The 14,655-nt window shown below is 37.5% G+C and overlaps 1 protein-coding gene across 3 annotated transcripts; it reads right to left on the bottom strand.

Annotated features, from left to right (window-relative positions):
* Positions 1-1,290: 1,290 nt before the first annotated feature.
* Positions 1,291-12,173, bottom strand: tnni1a (troponin I type 1a (skeletal, slow)). 3 transcript variants are annotated; one of them, XM_079588958.1, is made up of 8 exons: positions 12,087-12,129; positions 11,238-11,313; positions 10,892-10,996; positions 10,765-10,806; positions 8,591-8,722; positions 8,092-8,181; positions 5,965-6,141; positions 2,793-3,543 (listed from the first exon to the last, which is right to left on the bottom strand). In XM_079588958.1, exons 4-8 carry the CDS (start codon positions 10,771-10,773, stop codon positions 3,439-3,441), a joined length of 513 nt encoding a protein of 170 aa, XP_079445084.1. In that variant the 5' UTR covers positions 10,774-10,806; positions 10,892-10,996; positions 11,238-11,313; positions 12,087-12,129; the 3' UTR covers positions 2,793-3,438. The 3 variants fall into 3 exon arrangements, with proteins under 3 accessions (XP_079445083.1, XP_079445084.1, XP_079445085.1); XM_079588959.1 differs by having other exon boundaries at positions 11,285-11,313; XM_079588957.1 differs by lacking the exon at positions 10,892-10,996 and having other exon boundaries at positions 1,291-3,543; positions 11,277-11,313; positions 12,087-12,173.
* Between the last annotated feature and the right edge of the window lie 2,482 nt (positions 12,174-14,655).

The raw sequence follows: 14,655 nt of genomic DNA, 5'->3' as shown, positions 1-14,655 counted from the left end.
TAATATTAACATTTGCCTTAAATATTTTAGAATATTTAAAAATGCAAACAACAACAACAAAATAATAATAATAATAAAAATACAGGTATTTATTATTATTATTATTATTTTAAAATATTGCAGTAGGCTATTTATCATAAATTATTTTTCCGTGCACAATATCATCACCATTATGAAATTGCATTAAAAAAAATAATTATTGTTGATATTAATTTCAATAATAGCCCAATAAAATAATATAAACTTTAATAATAACAATAATAATGTGCCCTCGCATTCTGAGGGAGGGACAATGTCACTCACATGGAATCGAGCAATAGCAAACCACAACCATTCAATCGATTCCCCATGATTCATGAACAAAATCTATAGGCTATATATATTTTTTTGTCATATAAAATTATAAAAAGTCTGTCATTTTAAATGAGTGACTGAACAAAACAAGTCCTGTTATCATAATCATCAATGACATCTCTCACAAACGTCTACTTATTGCATGCTTGTAATGGGAACACTTTATAATGTATTTGTGCTGACTCAGTATTGAAGCAATATGTTGCATTGCAGCAGTGCAGATGTGGTGACAAGTTTTCAAAAGGATGTAAGCCTACATTTTGAAACATCTTACATGATTCAATGCACTGAGGAATACAGCATTTCAAGTGAAGTCAAGCGTTTAAGACATTTCATGTCAGTTATTCACATGCATTTACTCTGCAGTTCAGAAACCATTGATACTCTAGGGCTGGAGGGGTTTGCTTTATTCCCTGTGCCACACCTACAAGAGACAAGCAGATCTGCTGTACTTTGACCAGGGCAATATGAAAGCCATAGTTGAATATCCAGTATAAAAAAAGGGTTTGGTCATAAAGGAAATAATAGGCAACTTCGCTGGAATGACAAATCTGGTTACATGTTTCCGCTATATTGTTTCACTTACAATTGCCTCTATATTCACTCATGCAAGCAGAGAGAAAAAAAAAACATTCCACTTAAGCAACGTCACAATGGTCTTTAACAGTTAAACGTTAAATAACTACATCAAGCACAAGTGGCCTGAACACCCCACCCAATGCTAACACAGGGAAGAGACAGCGATATCCACTATGCAAATAAGGGTTGGAGTCCAGTGTCTTCAGATGACAGTCTCCACAGTTAACGCTTCACTTCCTGCACGAACTCCTTATCTCATCAGCTCTGCATGAGCCTGTGGCCTATTCAATAGCAATTTAAACATTTGCATTAAATTAGACTAAGACCAAAGAAACACAGCACATCTGATTAATTTTTCAGGCATTTTATTGGCATAGCATGCAAAAAGAAGTTATCGCACTTATGTTAGTATGCACTTTTTTGCAAGTTAATTTACAACACTGTAAGTTGCTGCCTTAAATTTTAAGTACAATCAACTTGGATATTTAAGTCATTTCAACTTAAATGACATTAAAGGGATAGTTCACTTTAAAATTCAAATTCTGTCATCATTTACTCACCCTCAAGTTGTTTCAAACCTGTATTAATTTATTTCTTCTGCTGAACACAAAGAAAGATATTTTGAAGAATGTCAGTAACCAAACAGTAGTCTGTACAGTAGTAGGAAAAAAAAATACTATGGAAGTCAATGGGTATGACTACTGTTTGGTTACTGACATTCTTCAAAATATCTTTCTTTGTGTTCAGCAGAAGAAATAAATTAATACAGGTTTGAAACAACTTGAGGGTGAGTAAATGATGACATAATTTGAATTTTAAAGTGAACTATCCCTTTAAACTGACTTTAAAAACATTGCTGAACCGTGTATAACTTATTAAAAAAAAGTTTGAAATTGCTTCCTTGTTGTTCCTTGTTTTTTAGTTTTTAGTATGATTTAGCGACCGTTGACACGCCACGGAGCAATTTGGGTTGGAGATGTGTGTTCGGTTGCTCAAACGTTTACGTTTTATTCTGTTTTCCAACTCGTTGGAATGAAATGGCTAGAATTTATTCACACCTCTACTATTGAATCCAACGTATCATCAGCGCTCGGATTCGCTTCCATGGTGCTGTCAAGTACGACTTGCAGTCCGTGAGGTAAACTAAACGCTATTGGCTATTTGAAAAGGGGGAGGAGTCATTCAATATGTCCCACCTTAGCTTCCTGTTTCAGTGGAAATTACGTCAACGCATCATACATAGGTGTGCCTTCCAAGTGGGCCTTTAATCTTATTTTGATGCAAAAACCTGTGACCCTGGATCACAAAACCAGTCACAAGTCGCACAGCTATTTGTGGCAATAGCCAACATTGTATGGGTCAAAATTATAGATTTTTCATTTATGCCAAAAATCTTTATGATATTAAGTAAAGATCATGTTCCACTGAAGATATTTTGTAAATTTCCAACCGTAAATATATAAAACATTTATTTTTGTGAGTGAATGCATCACAATCGTGAACATAAATTGACAACTTTAAAGGCGATTTTCCAACCCGATCTCACGGCAATTTGTACGAATTTTACGAGGTGGCTAATTCGTACCAATTCATACGACATCACTCGTACGAATTTGTACGTTTTTTGCTAAATCGTACATATTTTACGATTTGCCAAAATCGTATGAATTCATACGAATGACCTACCCCTGACCCCGCCCCTACACCTACCCATCACGTGGGTTTAGACAAATCGTACAAATTCGTACGAGTGAGGTCGTACAAATTTGTACGAATTAGCCACCTTTTAATCACTCGTACAAATTCGTACGAATTGGTCGTGAGATAGCGTTGGATTTTCTCAATGTTTAGATTTTTTTGCTCCCTCAGATTCCAGATTATCGTCCTATCCTAACAAACCATACATCAATGGAAAGCTTATTTATTCAGCTTTATACATCTCAATTTCACAAAATGGACCTATGTGACTGGATATGTGGTTCGGTGTCACATGTCGTTATAAGTTATTAATCATATAAACTTTAATTTATTTTTATTCCATAAGTTCAATTTCACCATTGCAAGTCAGGGTTATAAGTTTTTGTAAACAGTAAATTTGTAGCCAGATTATCAAACATATCAAACAGAGTCTGGAAAAGTTTTGGTAAGACTACATATGTATAATGAGTCTTGTACACCGCAAAATGTTTCACTTTGTTTATTCTCGTAATACATTGGTACACCTTACATTGACTCTTTCTCATAACTGAATATTGACATAATAAAAGATCAACTAAGCAAGTAATTGTTTACTTATTGGCCACATGAAAGTTGCACAATCATTTGCACCAATGCAGAGCAGTTGCAATGAAGTGTAATTGTCATTTCAAAGCACTGTTTAACGCCAGCTAAAATGAAACCGGACTATTAAAGTATATCTAGTACATAAATTATATGTTTAGTATGCAACTCTAAACCTAACCTTTTATTTGCCAAACAAAAGTTGCATGATCTTTCATGTTAACTTTACTGGGTGGGGCCTTTTGCGGCATCAAACATCTTCTTTCTTCCCTCCATACCAGACATGGCCTCGACGTTCTTCCTCCAGTCACTGTCCTCAACTGGCCTCTTCTGCAGAAAGACACAGCAGTGTTTCTATTACGAAGTGATGATTAAACACGATTGTGTGATCAACAAACTGTTGATGTTCTGTTGAATGCCAATACAATTAATTTGGTTCAGCCACTTTGGGAGATTTCACTTGAATGAACAATTTCAGAGGAAAATAGGTTACGTTCAAAGACTTGAGGTTAAGCTGGTTATCAAATCCCTGCTGGTAGATGTTGTAACTACACCATCTAGTTCTAAATAACATATTTCTCCATTAACAGGCATTCAAAAGTAGCCATATTGAAAATGCGTCATTACTATCTTCATGTGATAAACCAAGATTCAAGGGTCTCTCTGTTATTGGCACAGTTTGAGTCAGAAAGGAACAGAAATGTTTGTAAAATCGTAATTTAGCGGAATAAGCAAAATTAGCAACAGATATTTTCTTCCGTATTGTGACACGTACACCTGAGTGTGACGGGTTATTGAAAAGGACGATGTATTGAGGTCTTAAAGGATAATTCCGGTATTTAACACATTGAGTCTATATTGTAGTTTGTTTTGGATGAACAAGAGTGGTGGACAACCTTTTTTTGACAATGGTTCCTCTCTCGAGTTTTTGACTATAAAAGAATTGGCCATGGACCCATTTAACATTGGAGTCAATGGGCATGTCCGAAAATGTAATTAAAACAGCCAATAATGTTCGTTTACAAAACTGTTAAACTCACCGAGTGGTTAGTGGTGTTCGTTGATGATTATAAACAATATATCGTCGCAATATATGATTCCAATCCGTTTATTTTGCTATAGTGGAACTATTTTTTCAGACACTTCACAACCGTGTAACTTCCGCTCAATATTTGAATCTGAAGCGTTAGCACACTCCCGACCACTTGATGGCGATAACCGATGTTTATGTCTCGCGGGACACTCACGGTCACAGTCGAGTTCAACTTCATATTGCACTGGTCAGTGGTCACGTCTTTCAATATTTTCAAGGTTTTGTTTGTTTATTTCGCTTACTCTCCCGGAGCACAGTTGCTCTGCTCGCTAGCCTTATGAGAAACGGAAGCGAGCAAAAAGACTACATCGACCAAATGTAAACAGCCCCCTTTCCGTTTCCGGTAGCGCATTTATATTAACGAGCACTCAGTCCTTCAACAGAATTCAATGGGATTTTACAAAATGACGAATAAAACACGACAGAAACTGGATTTCGCAACACTTTTTGTTTCTGGAACATCAACTAACATCACTAATCACTCGGTATAGACTCAATGTGTTAAATACCGGAATTATCCTCTAAGAAGCGAAATGATCATTCTGTTCAAGAAACTGAACATTATTGACAACATTATTACCTGTAATCCACAGACCTCAATGAATCGTCATTACTTTAGCTTTGCCTCTAATATGTTTTACTGACTCTCAGAGTGACGGTACAGCTATTGACTTGCATTATACGAATCACCAATGACCACAGACAGCAACATAGTGTCAGCCCAGATCCGGCCCACATCTGGCACACCTGGATTCTACACGTACCAGATGTGGGCCGGATCTGGGCCGACACTATGTTGCTGTCTGATTGGTTTCAGCTAAAAATCTTCTTTACATTTCTACTGAAGAAAAATGTCACCTATACGGTAAAAGTTTGCAAAGATAAAAAATTTTCAGATATAGACCAGATACTTGAAAAAATTTAATTAAGTTAAAAAGTAATAAAACTTTATTACTGTCCATCACTGGGTAATCGACAGCACGCGACATATATGATCCGAAGACGTCCCTTTAATCTGCTGGTTTATCTACTCTATTAAGGGCTTGGTCTCTTCGGTATCAGTATCAGTATCTGAAACACAATCAAAAAATTGATTTGCATTGAATTCAGCTACGCATCTACACAAAAGCTTTTCTTCTAGTGTGCCATACTTCTGTTGTCCACTCTCGTGTCTGTCATCCAACACCTAATCTCCATTAGTCAAGACAACCACTGAAAAGAATTAACATTGTCACTGTTTGGTCTCCGAAAACGTTGGCTTTTACTCCTCCGCCTCGCATCCCGTGAGCCTCCGCCTTTCCAACAGCTGTTAGAGGTGATGTCATCCTTCTTGTCTGAGCTCTGTTAAGCTCTGAATAGCCATTGTCTCTTTTCATATCTGCATGTGGACCATTTGTCCAAGTGCCAATCCAGTTTAGGGAGTAAGGTGAGAAGGTTAGTAATGTTTTTTAAAGCCTTTCACTGGCGTAACCTTGAGGGATTAACAGTTTACTCTCATTGTCTAACATGGAACATTCCAAGATTTTCCTACTTGTCTAGTTTTGTCTTATATGGTTTAATCTGCAGGCATTTGCACCAATATACCCATTTGTCTATGTAAGCATTGCTTGAATTGGTCATATAACTTTATGAGTTTATGTGTTCCGATGACATGGTACCTTCTCAGTATCCTCTTTTTTCACAGATTTGAGGTTGGCTCGTAGGTCCATTGAGACTTTGTGCTTTGAGCCTAGGAGAGATCGGAGAATGGCATCTGCCGAAACCCTCACCCTCCTCAGGGTGGGCCGCTTGAACTTCCCCCTCAGGTCCAGAACCTTAATATTCAGGTCTTTGATCTAGAGGATGGATGGTCAATGGAATGAGATATCTAGCATAGAGAGCAACTAAGGCCTTGTTCCAAAAGCTAGTGAGCTCCCAACATAGATAGCATTCCCCTGGTACTTACTGTAGGCATAACTAACTTTTGAATAATTATTACCATAACCATTTCTTCTTTAAGCCATTGTCAGAGGTAGTACTGTGCCCCTGTGTCCAAATATACCCACTTCCCTACTATATCATAGGCACACACACACAAAAACAGTTAGTGTAAAAACAGTAGGCAAAAAGTACCCAGATGACCTACTACTTTCAGACATTCCCTAGACAGCAACATAGTGTCGGCCCAGATCCGGGCCACATCTGGTACATGTTGATTCAACACGTACCAGATGTGGCTGGATCTGGGCCTACTGTCTGGGCCTGAAGTGAGCATTCAGGCCTTGAGGCCACGGGATATGATTTGTGAATGGTAGTGAAGTGACACAATATGGCAAACGTTGTACGTCTGGATTACATTCATACTACACACAGTCATACTACACAGAACACACTTTTTGACAGTCACAAAGTAAATTCGTAATCAAATGTAGTACTCAGACAGTATGCAATTTTGGATGTAGTGCATGTGGGCTATTCGTTGTGGATAAGTCATCCCATAATGCAGTGCTATGATGAACAAATCCATTAAAGTTAGCAAACGAAGCTAAAGAAATGTCAATTATGAACAAAATTCTGCTAGAAAGTACCGTTTTAACCTAGCCTGGGAAAACCCAGACCACTCTCAGTTGTAACTGAGTTAGGGTCTGGCAAAGCTCCATAGACAATTCATTTCCACAGGGGCGTCACCAACGGACGTCGGATAGATCTAAAACCAATCAGAGCGATGAATGACATGACGTATGCAGAGCGACGGAGAAACATCTGAGACTCTCAGCAATTCTCTGTTTGTGTTAACGAAAATGACCATTTTAAATCGCTTGAAACAGACGCGATACCTGATTCGAACGAGTGATGTTGTGATGTTCCACGGCGGCATCCATCTTTGTAATGTACAAAATCTGCGTCACCGTCTCTGCTCTGTCGTCATCGTGTAAAGCCCGCCCCAACGTTTCTGATTGGTGCCGCGATTTCGACGGATTGGAAATGGGTTTCAATGGGCTCTTTGCCAGACCCACTTGCAGAGCAAATCTAAATTTGCCGGAAGTGGTCTGGGTTTTCCCAGGCTAGTTTTAACCAGCATTTGTCTACTTTGACTTTTTTAAATTATTAGTGCCATGTTATTAGCTTGGCGACATGCTAATTGTATCAGAATCAATTTGGAGTTGATTCTCATGAGAAACTCTGTTTTTATGACACACATTTGCAGTATATTTACAGAATAGGTTCCATTTCAGTTAGTGTGCTCCCTTTAGGCCCATTCACACCAAGGCTTTTTTTTTTTTATAAAGATAACAATAAAGATGTAGTTCTAAAAAAAATAGCACCACACCACAGCTATAACAATAACCACATAGAGAAATAATATAGTTGGAATCACTTTTTTTCCAACAGATGAACGATAAAAACACTGACAGCCAATCAGATTCCCTCGTGCTTTAACGAGCTTGAGCATTTAAAGTGGCAAATGACAGAATTGCAGTGCGTGATTAGAATAAAAGAACGTTACACTTCAATGGATTGGACGCTAATACCTTAATTGCTTTCTTTACAGTTATCGTTCTTGGTGTGAACCGCTCTTTGCCTATGTAAGGAGTAGACAGTAAGAGAGCTCAAATAGTTTTGGAACAGCCTTTCTGTAAATAAACATCTAACACAATTTCATCCCCCTTTTCATTAAAATCACAATGCCAACTGCTCAGAGCTGCATACTAATGTTAGAAACCTGCAAATAGACAGCATGAAGACAGCACATTATGACATTGTCCAACTGGTTATTAAACTATGGATTATGAGGATTTTCATACCTCACGCTTATTCAGTAAGACTTTGGCCTCAATATCATAGCGCTCCTCATCCACCACATCAATCTTACCATGAAGCTCTTGACAGAGTTCCTAAAAGAGACAGAAATGTTAATTGAGTTTCCTATTTGAAGTGAATGAGTATAATATTACACAGACTAACAAAATACAGCTTATCCAAAAAGTATTTTATTATGAGAAACGAAATATCATATGGCAAATTGTCCTACTTATCGTTTTACTCAGACATCTAATACTAATGATCGTGGTTGGCTTGGATGGCTGTTTACATTGCAATTAGTCAAATTAAGATGGACAGGCATTGGGCTGGACATTTGCATCAGCCTTATGTAAGCTAACATGCAAATATAGCCGGGCGGAGTGGCGTGAGCCGCAGTGATTGTGCCATTAGATTTTAAGTCGTGAGGATTTCCGTGTGGCACCAAATGAGCTAAACTAGAAGTTTGGAGGTGGACTTCATATAATTATGCCGTGAGGTTACCTGAAGCTCAGCGAATGACATGCCCTGCGTCTGCAGAGGAGAAGCTTTCTCCGCCAGATACCTCTGCTTCTCCTCCTCTTTATCCAACACCTCCTGTTCCAGCTCCTCCTTGGCTTTGGCCACCATCAAACTCTGAACACACACAAGTCAATGTTAATGGACCTGTCCCAATGCCTACACTATACTTTCTCAACGTATTTCCTGTATTTGGCCCAAGTGTTTAAGTGGACGCGAAGACCGTAAGTGTGTGCAGAACTTTTAATTACCTGACGGGACACACTTATAGGGTCCTATTTTATTGAACAGAAACGCAAGTATCAAACTCGAAACGCAAGTAACTTTGTGGACCTGCTATATACCTTCTATTTTACCGGCGGGATAAATTACTCTTGCGACCGATACAAATCTAAAATGAGTTGGACTGAAGTAGCTTCATTATTCATAGGTGTGGTTTGGGCGTAATGTGCAATAAACCAATCAGAGCGTCCTCTCACATTCCCTTTAAAAGCAGAACACATTATAACGACGGATTTGCCAGCGCACGCAACTTACATGATGGTAACGGTGATTTCGCAGTCTTCAGAATTTTGTTTCCTGGTTCTTGACGGACAACCCACTTTGTCAGATGTCCTTACATACCGATGTGTCTTGCCACTATTGATCAAACAGGTTTGATCCATCATTACTACAATTAGCCTGAATAATTTGGGTAAATGTAAGCTAGATTTATGCCTATTTTTTCACATCTTCATGAACACCACAATGATTTCCCTCGTGTGGTAATATTTTCTCTTGTAATTATGTATGGTTTGCAAAAATATGAACTGCTGCGTCTGTGTAGATGAGAGAAGCAAAGTGTATGCGCGTTGTGCATTGTGGCCAAGCATGCGCCCTTAAAATAGCATCTGAATAACGCGCCACTGACTTTAGACTAGGGTTTTCCTGGTCTGTGGCGGAATTGTTTTCTGAAACTGCAAAATAGCAGCAGGGAACGTTTGCGCCGGAACACGCCTCCTCTTTTCGCTAAATGTGCGTCTGTGGAGGGAAAAGTCCGCTGTGCGTCGGGTGTAAAGTAGGAATGATACATGCGTCGGTGTACAAAGTAATTTGCGCTGGGTGAAAGATAGGGCCCATAGTGTTGTAAAAGTGCAAGTAAAGTTTTATAGAGCTTTATTAACACATTTTGATTTTCAATACACTTTGCACAAAATAAACATCTAAATGTCTGTTCAGTAGTCCTTTTGTAACATATGACACAATTTAGTAATTAGTAATTGTGGTTTTGCAAAACAGCATTCACATACTCATCTCTGCACCAATAAAAGGTGCAACACAACATTTTTACTACCAAGGTATATCTAATTAGTTTAAGTTACACAGTAAAGTTTTCCTTGACATTGCTCGATTTCGGGGGATATGAGTTCATGAACATGCTTAATGATGGGATCCCAGACTCGGCCCAGATCCGGCCCACATCAGGTAGTCTGCACGTGGATTCCACACGTACCAGATGTGGGCCGAAACTATGTTGCTGTCTGGGATATACTTAGCCTCAACTACCGATCCAAAGTGTAATTAGAGATGGTGTGGATTTAGTGTGCTTTAAGGGCACTGAGTTTCTTGCACACTTACTTCATGTCACGCACACGGACTGTCAGATGGCCAAGACCACAAGTGTCGGTATTGGGACAGGCCAAACATTATCTTGGTTTAGACATGCCTGCCATCTGGTGGTGTCTTATTGACTTTGCACTGTCTAAACAAGACACTATTAAAAAAAAGTTCCTGCCTTACATTTTCAAGTACAATCAACTTGGATGTTTAAGTCATTTCAACTTAAATTACATTATATTGACTTTAAAAATGGTTGATTCTTGTATAACGTATAAAAAAAGTTACTCAACTTATTTTGATGAGTTAAAGCAATGTAAAAACATACGTTTTCATAACTTATTGATCATATAATTATTACAGTCCCAGCATAGCAGCTGCTTCGGTGGATGGCAGAGGGTTTAAATGGGGCTGTGGCCAACAAAGTTTGAGAACCACTGCCTAAGTTGAATCTAAACTCATTCTGCGCTGTTTGTGCTATATGGATGTTGAATTTATGTTTATGGATGTTTCGGATGTTCTTTATGTTACAAACTTGTGTGTTATGTGTGTTACAAACCAACCTTTAGCATAAGCTTTCTTGAGGCTGAGATCTTGGACTTTCTCTGGGGCACAGATATGAAAGTTATAACACAGTACAGGTATTACAGAGTTTTAGTAATTAATTGGAGAAAATAATGCATAACTTACCTCTTGCCTGAAAATACAGCATAAAACATTGGTAGGGTGAAATTTTATTAGACCCCAGAGATTATTGTTGGTATAAAGGCCCGTTCACACCAAGAGTGGTAACTACTGTAATAATAACAGTAAAGATATCTAAAAATCGTTCGAATACAAAAGAATAGCAGAGTCCACAACACAACTATAACAATAAAGGCACAGAGAAAATATATAGTTGGAATCATTCTCAGAACTAATTTTTAGCAGCTGATGTAGGCTACGGTAAAAACAAAGATAGCCAATCAGAATCTATAAAAAAAACTTGAATAAACAGAGCGTTATCATTGCTGGTGTGGATGCTAGTTACACTTACCATAGTTATCGGTCTTGGTGTGAACATATTTAGAGATACACACTCACCCTTGTTCAGGCATCTTGGCATCTGAGCACTAAAAGACAGTAAAAACAATGTTAGGTGAATTTGATACATTCAATTTAATGAATGAATTTAGGAATACATCATGGCCACATCATGTCCTCCTCTGACCTTCTCGCATTTTTCTGTATGTCTCTGTCAGTGACTTAAACACCCCCAAACAAAGCCATGAGTGATCCTGCTACTCTTTTAGCTGAAGAAGACAAGAATTTGGACCTGTCCTTTCCTAAATGGGTAAAGCATTTGCCTAGCATTTTTTTGGAAAAAAATAAATGCATGAGGTTGCAAGTAACGTGTGTCTATAAAGATAAGCAGGGATGTCAAATAAAACAAAGAATTATATTATATTATATTATATTATATTTAATATACACTGATATTAAAGCTATTAAATGTAATATATACAAATGTAATGTATACATAATTATATAAAATATATTTATTATCTGTTCCCTTATTGCACAGTTATTGATGCATTAGATTAGAGTGTCAAACTATATATTTATAGGATCATTTTTTTTAATTCAGAGAAGGTCAGGATGAAAAACATTGATACAATGATTTTATTTCCTATATTAGACATTTATAAGACATTTATTATTAATATGGAATTGTTGGACTATTAATAAGACAATAAAAGTGTATACAAGTTAAATATAGAAATGTATTCAACAAGCAACAAGATACTTAAAATTAATGGAAAATTAAAGAAGTTTACATTTAGTCTATTACTAAATATGCAAAATGATTATCAGATTGCCCATCATCAGAAGCTTCTGATCTTACCGTACAGTGTGGGTTTGGTGTCGTCCTCAGACTGATTATTGATAACAGAATAGAGATGTGCTCCTTTATTTAACCCTCAGTCTCTGTATCTCTAATCTGTCAGTGGAGGATATTATTAGAGTATCTCTCTCTCTCTCCATCTCTCTCTCTCTCTCTCTCTCTCTCTCTCTCTCCATCTCTCTCTCTCTCTCTCTCTCTCTCTCTCTCTCTCTCTCTCTCTCTCTCTCTCTCTCTCTCTCTCTCTCTCTCTCTCTCTCTCTCTCTCTCTCTCTCCATCTCATGGCTCCACCGCTCTTTGCTATCTGTCTGTGCCAGTGGACCATCACTTCTGGTTTATCTGCTGAGAGCTGATTGTTCTGCCATGCTGTGAAATGTCAATATACTGTGGCTCCAAAAGGTATTCGGACACTTAAGCCGCTCTTTAAGTCGGAATGTCATTGCGTTAGAAAAAAATCAAACCGGGTGGCAACTGCAGACAAATGGTGCTAGAGATTTTCTCAAGGCATGCGGTCATATTAGCTTCGGCTCATCAGAATTTTGCGGGTGATATTGAACAATTACAATAGGAATCTGTGCGATCAGGAGTTTTGGATGAGGGTTTAGTGTGTTTGTACTGTATTTGTGAGGACCAGGGGCCGGGTGCATAAACATGGCCCTTATGTTAACCCCTTAAGCGGCACCCCCCTTTTTTTAATAGACATGAAAATGCACATTCCGAACTTAAATGGTTGTAATTCAAGAATTCTTTGTAATATAGATGTAAGATTGGTCTTGTTTTAAAGAAGATATTTGGCAGATTTGTGTAGAAGTGAAATAAATTAAGAAAGTTAAACAGAAAAAAAGTTATAGAAGTTTGAGTTTATGAAAATGTACAATGTTAAACATTTTATTATTCATATTTTATATCAAATATATATTTTCAAAACCTGGTGGACTCTAAAAATGCAACAACATCAAAGCCAAAAATCTGAACAAGTTGTGTTTCAAACTTTAGGTTGATATCTCAGAAAATAAGCTTTTAGTGAGATTTAGTTTGGGCGCAGTACCGGGCGCCTCCATTTCCATATGTTGTTTGAGTGATCTGAACCATTATTTGTTTACAATTTTCATACAATTTATGAAGTAGAAATCCTATTCAGAAGGAGTATTGGAAGTTTGGCAGATTTTGAAATGAATTCAACCTCTAAGAAACACAAGAAGAACACGTATGTGCATTATAGCTCGCTGCCACATCACAACTTTTGAACTCTTGGCATGAAAACAAACTGAGGTTTCTACCATTCTTTCATGATTTTTCATGTTCATCACTATTTCAAAATAAAGGTCTGAACACGCCTTAGGAGTATGAAAATATTCTTGTTGCAAATTGATAAATTACGGCTCCTCTGTCATTTATTTTGAAAATCAGTCACCAAATATGTAAACTAGAGATTGTGTGTGTGTGTGTGTGTGTGTGTGTGTGTGTGTGTGTATGTGTGTGTGTTAAATCCAGCACCTGTTGAGCAGCAGGACAACATTCCTCTCCCTCATCCTCTCCTCTTCTCGTGATCTCCTCATCCACTCCTGCTGTCCTGAATGATGAATGATGCTCACATTTCATCACAGATCGTGATTGGCAACATGCATTTTTTAACAGTTCATTTTCTATCAGTTTTCTGAAATGTTGTGTTTAAATATGCAAATGAGGCATTATCTAATTGAATATGTGCTCACTTGCATACAATTTCAAAATGTAACTCTGAACATTGGATGAAGCCAGGTTTAAAACCCATGTTTAATTTGGTAGTAGAGTTAAAGGTTTTTGGATGTCTCTTCTTTTCAGAAAATACTGTCAACAGCCCACTTGTTCGAGTGGCCTTACTAGCCCTGCATGACCCGGAATTAACTAACCATCATGTTGCCATCACACAGGGTCAATGTTATGGAAATATATTTAGACTAAAGCCAGGCTGACATCATACAACACTCAGAGAATCAGCTCTTCATTCACTCACTCTCCTGTGTGACAAACCTGAGACCCGTGGGGAAAAGACCACTTCATTGTGTTTAATGTGCACTTATAGAGTATCTCAAATCCCAAAAGTATATATATATATATTTAAACTGCAATATAACATGTAATGTAATATTAATGAAATAAAAGGCCACTTTAGTTTTCATATTGTAGTCTCCAAAATAGTTTTGCTTGAGGATGAGTGATCACTTTCATTCTGGATAATCAGGATCAACAGAAGTGATAAAACTGTTTATCATATATCATATCATATCATATCATATCATATCATATCATATCATATCATATCATATCATATCATATCATATCATATTATTTGCAGCGCTGCAGAAATTCTTCACAATAAACATCATCTTCCTCGTGATGTTTGAGTCAGTCTGCCCTCTGCTGGAGATCTAGTCCATTTTATTATGTACTTTTTTGACCAAAAATATTCAATAATTTACCAAACACATTTGCATGTTCACAGTTCTTTAAATTTGGTTAATGTTCACATGGTCACAGGGTAGACAACTCTCTTTTTTTCATCTTTTTTTAGTAGGCTAAGTGTTTTAT

This window comes from Phoxinus phoxinus (assembly GCF_949152265.1).
Source record: "Phoxinus phoxinus genome assembly, chromosome: 18".
Taxonomy (NCBI): Eukaryota; Metazoa; Chordata; class Actinopteri; order Cypriniformes; family Leuciscidae; genus Phoxinus; species Phoxinus phoxinus.
Note: the sequence above shows the minus strand (reverse complement) of the source record. Positions and strands in the feature narration are given on the sequence as shown.

Coding starts and splice junctions, on each gene's coding strand:
- tnni1a (XM_079588957.1), bottom strand. CDS start 11,306: ATGCCAAGATGCCTGAACAAGGGTGAGTGT. Junction 8,723..10,764: donor CAAGAAAGCTTATGCTAAAG/GTTGGTTTGTAA, acceptor GTGTGTGTTCAG/AGTTTGATGGTGGCCAAAGC. Junction 3,544..5,964: donor AAAAAGAGGATACTGAGAAG/GTACCATGTCAT, acceptor GTCTTTCTGCAG/AAGAGGCCAGTTGAGGACAG.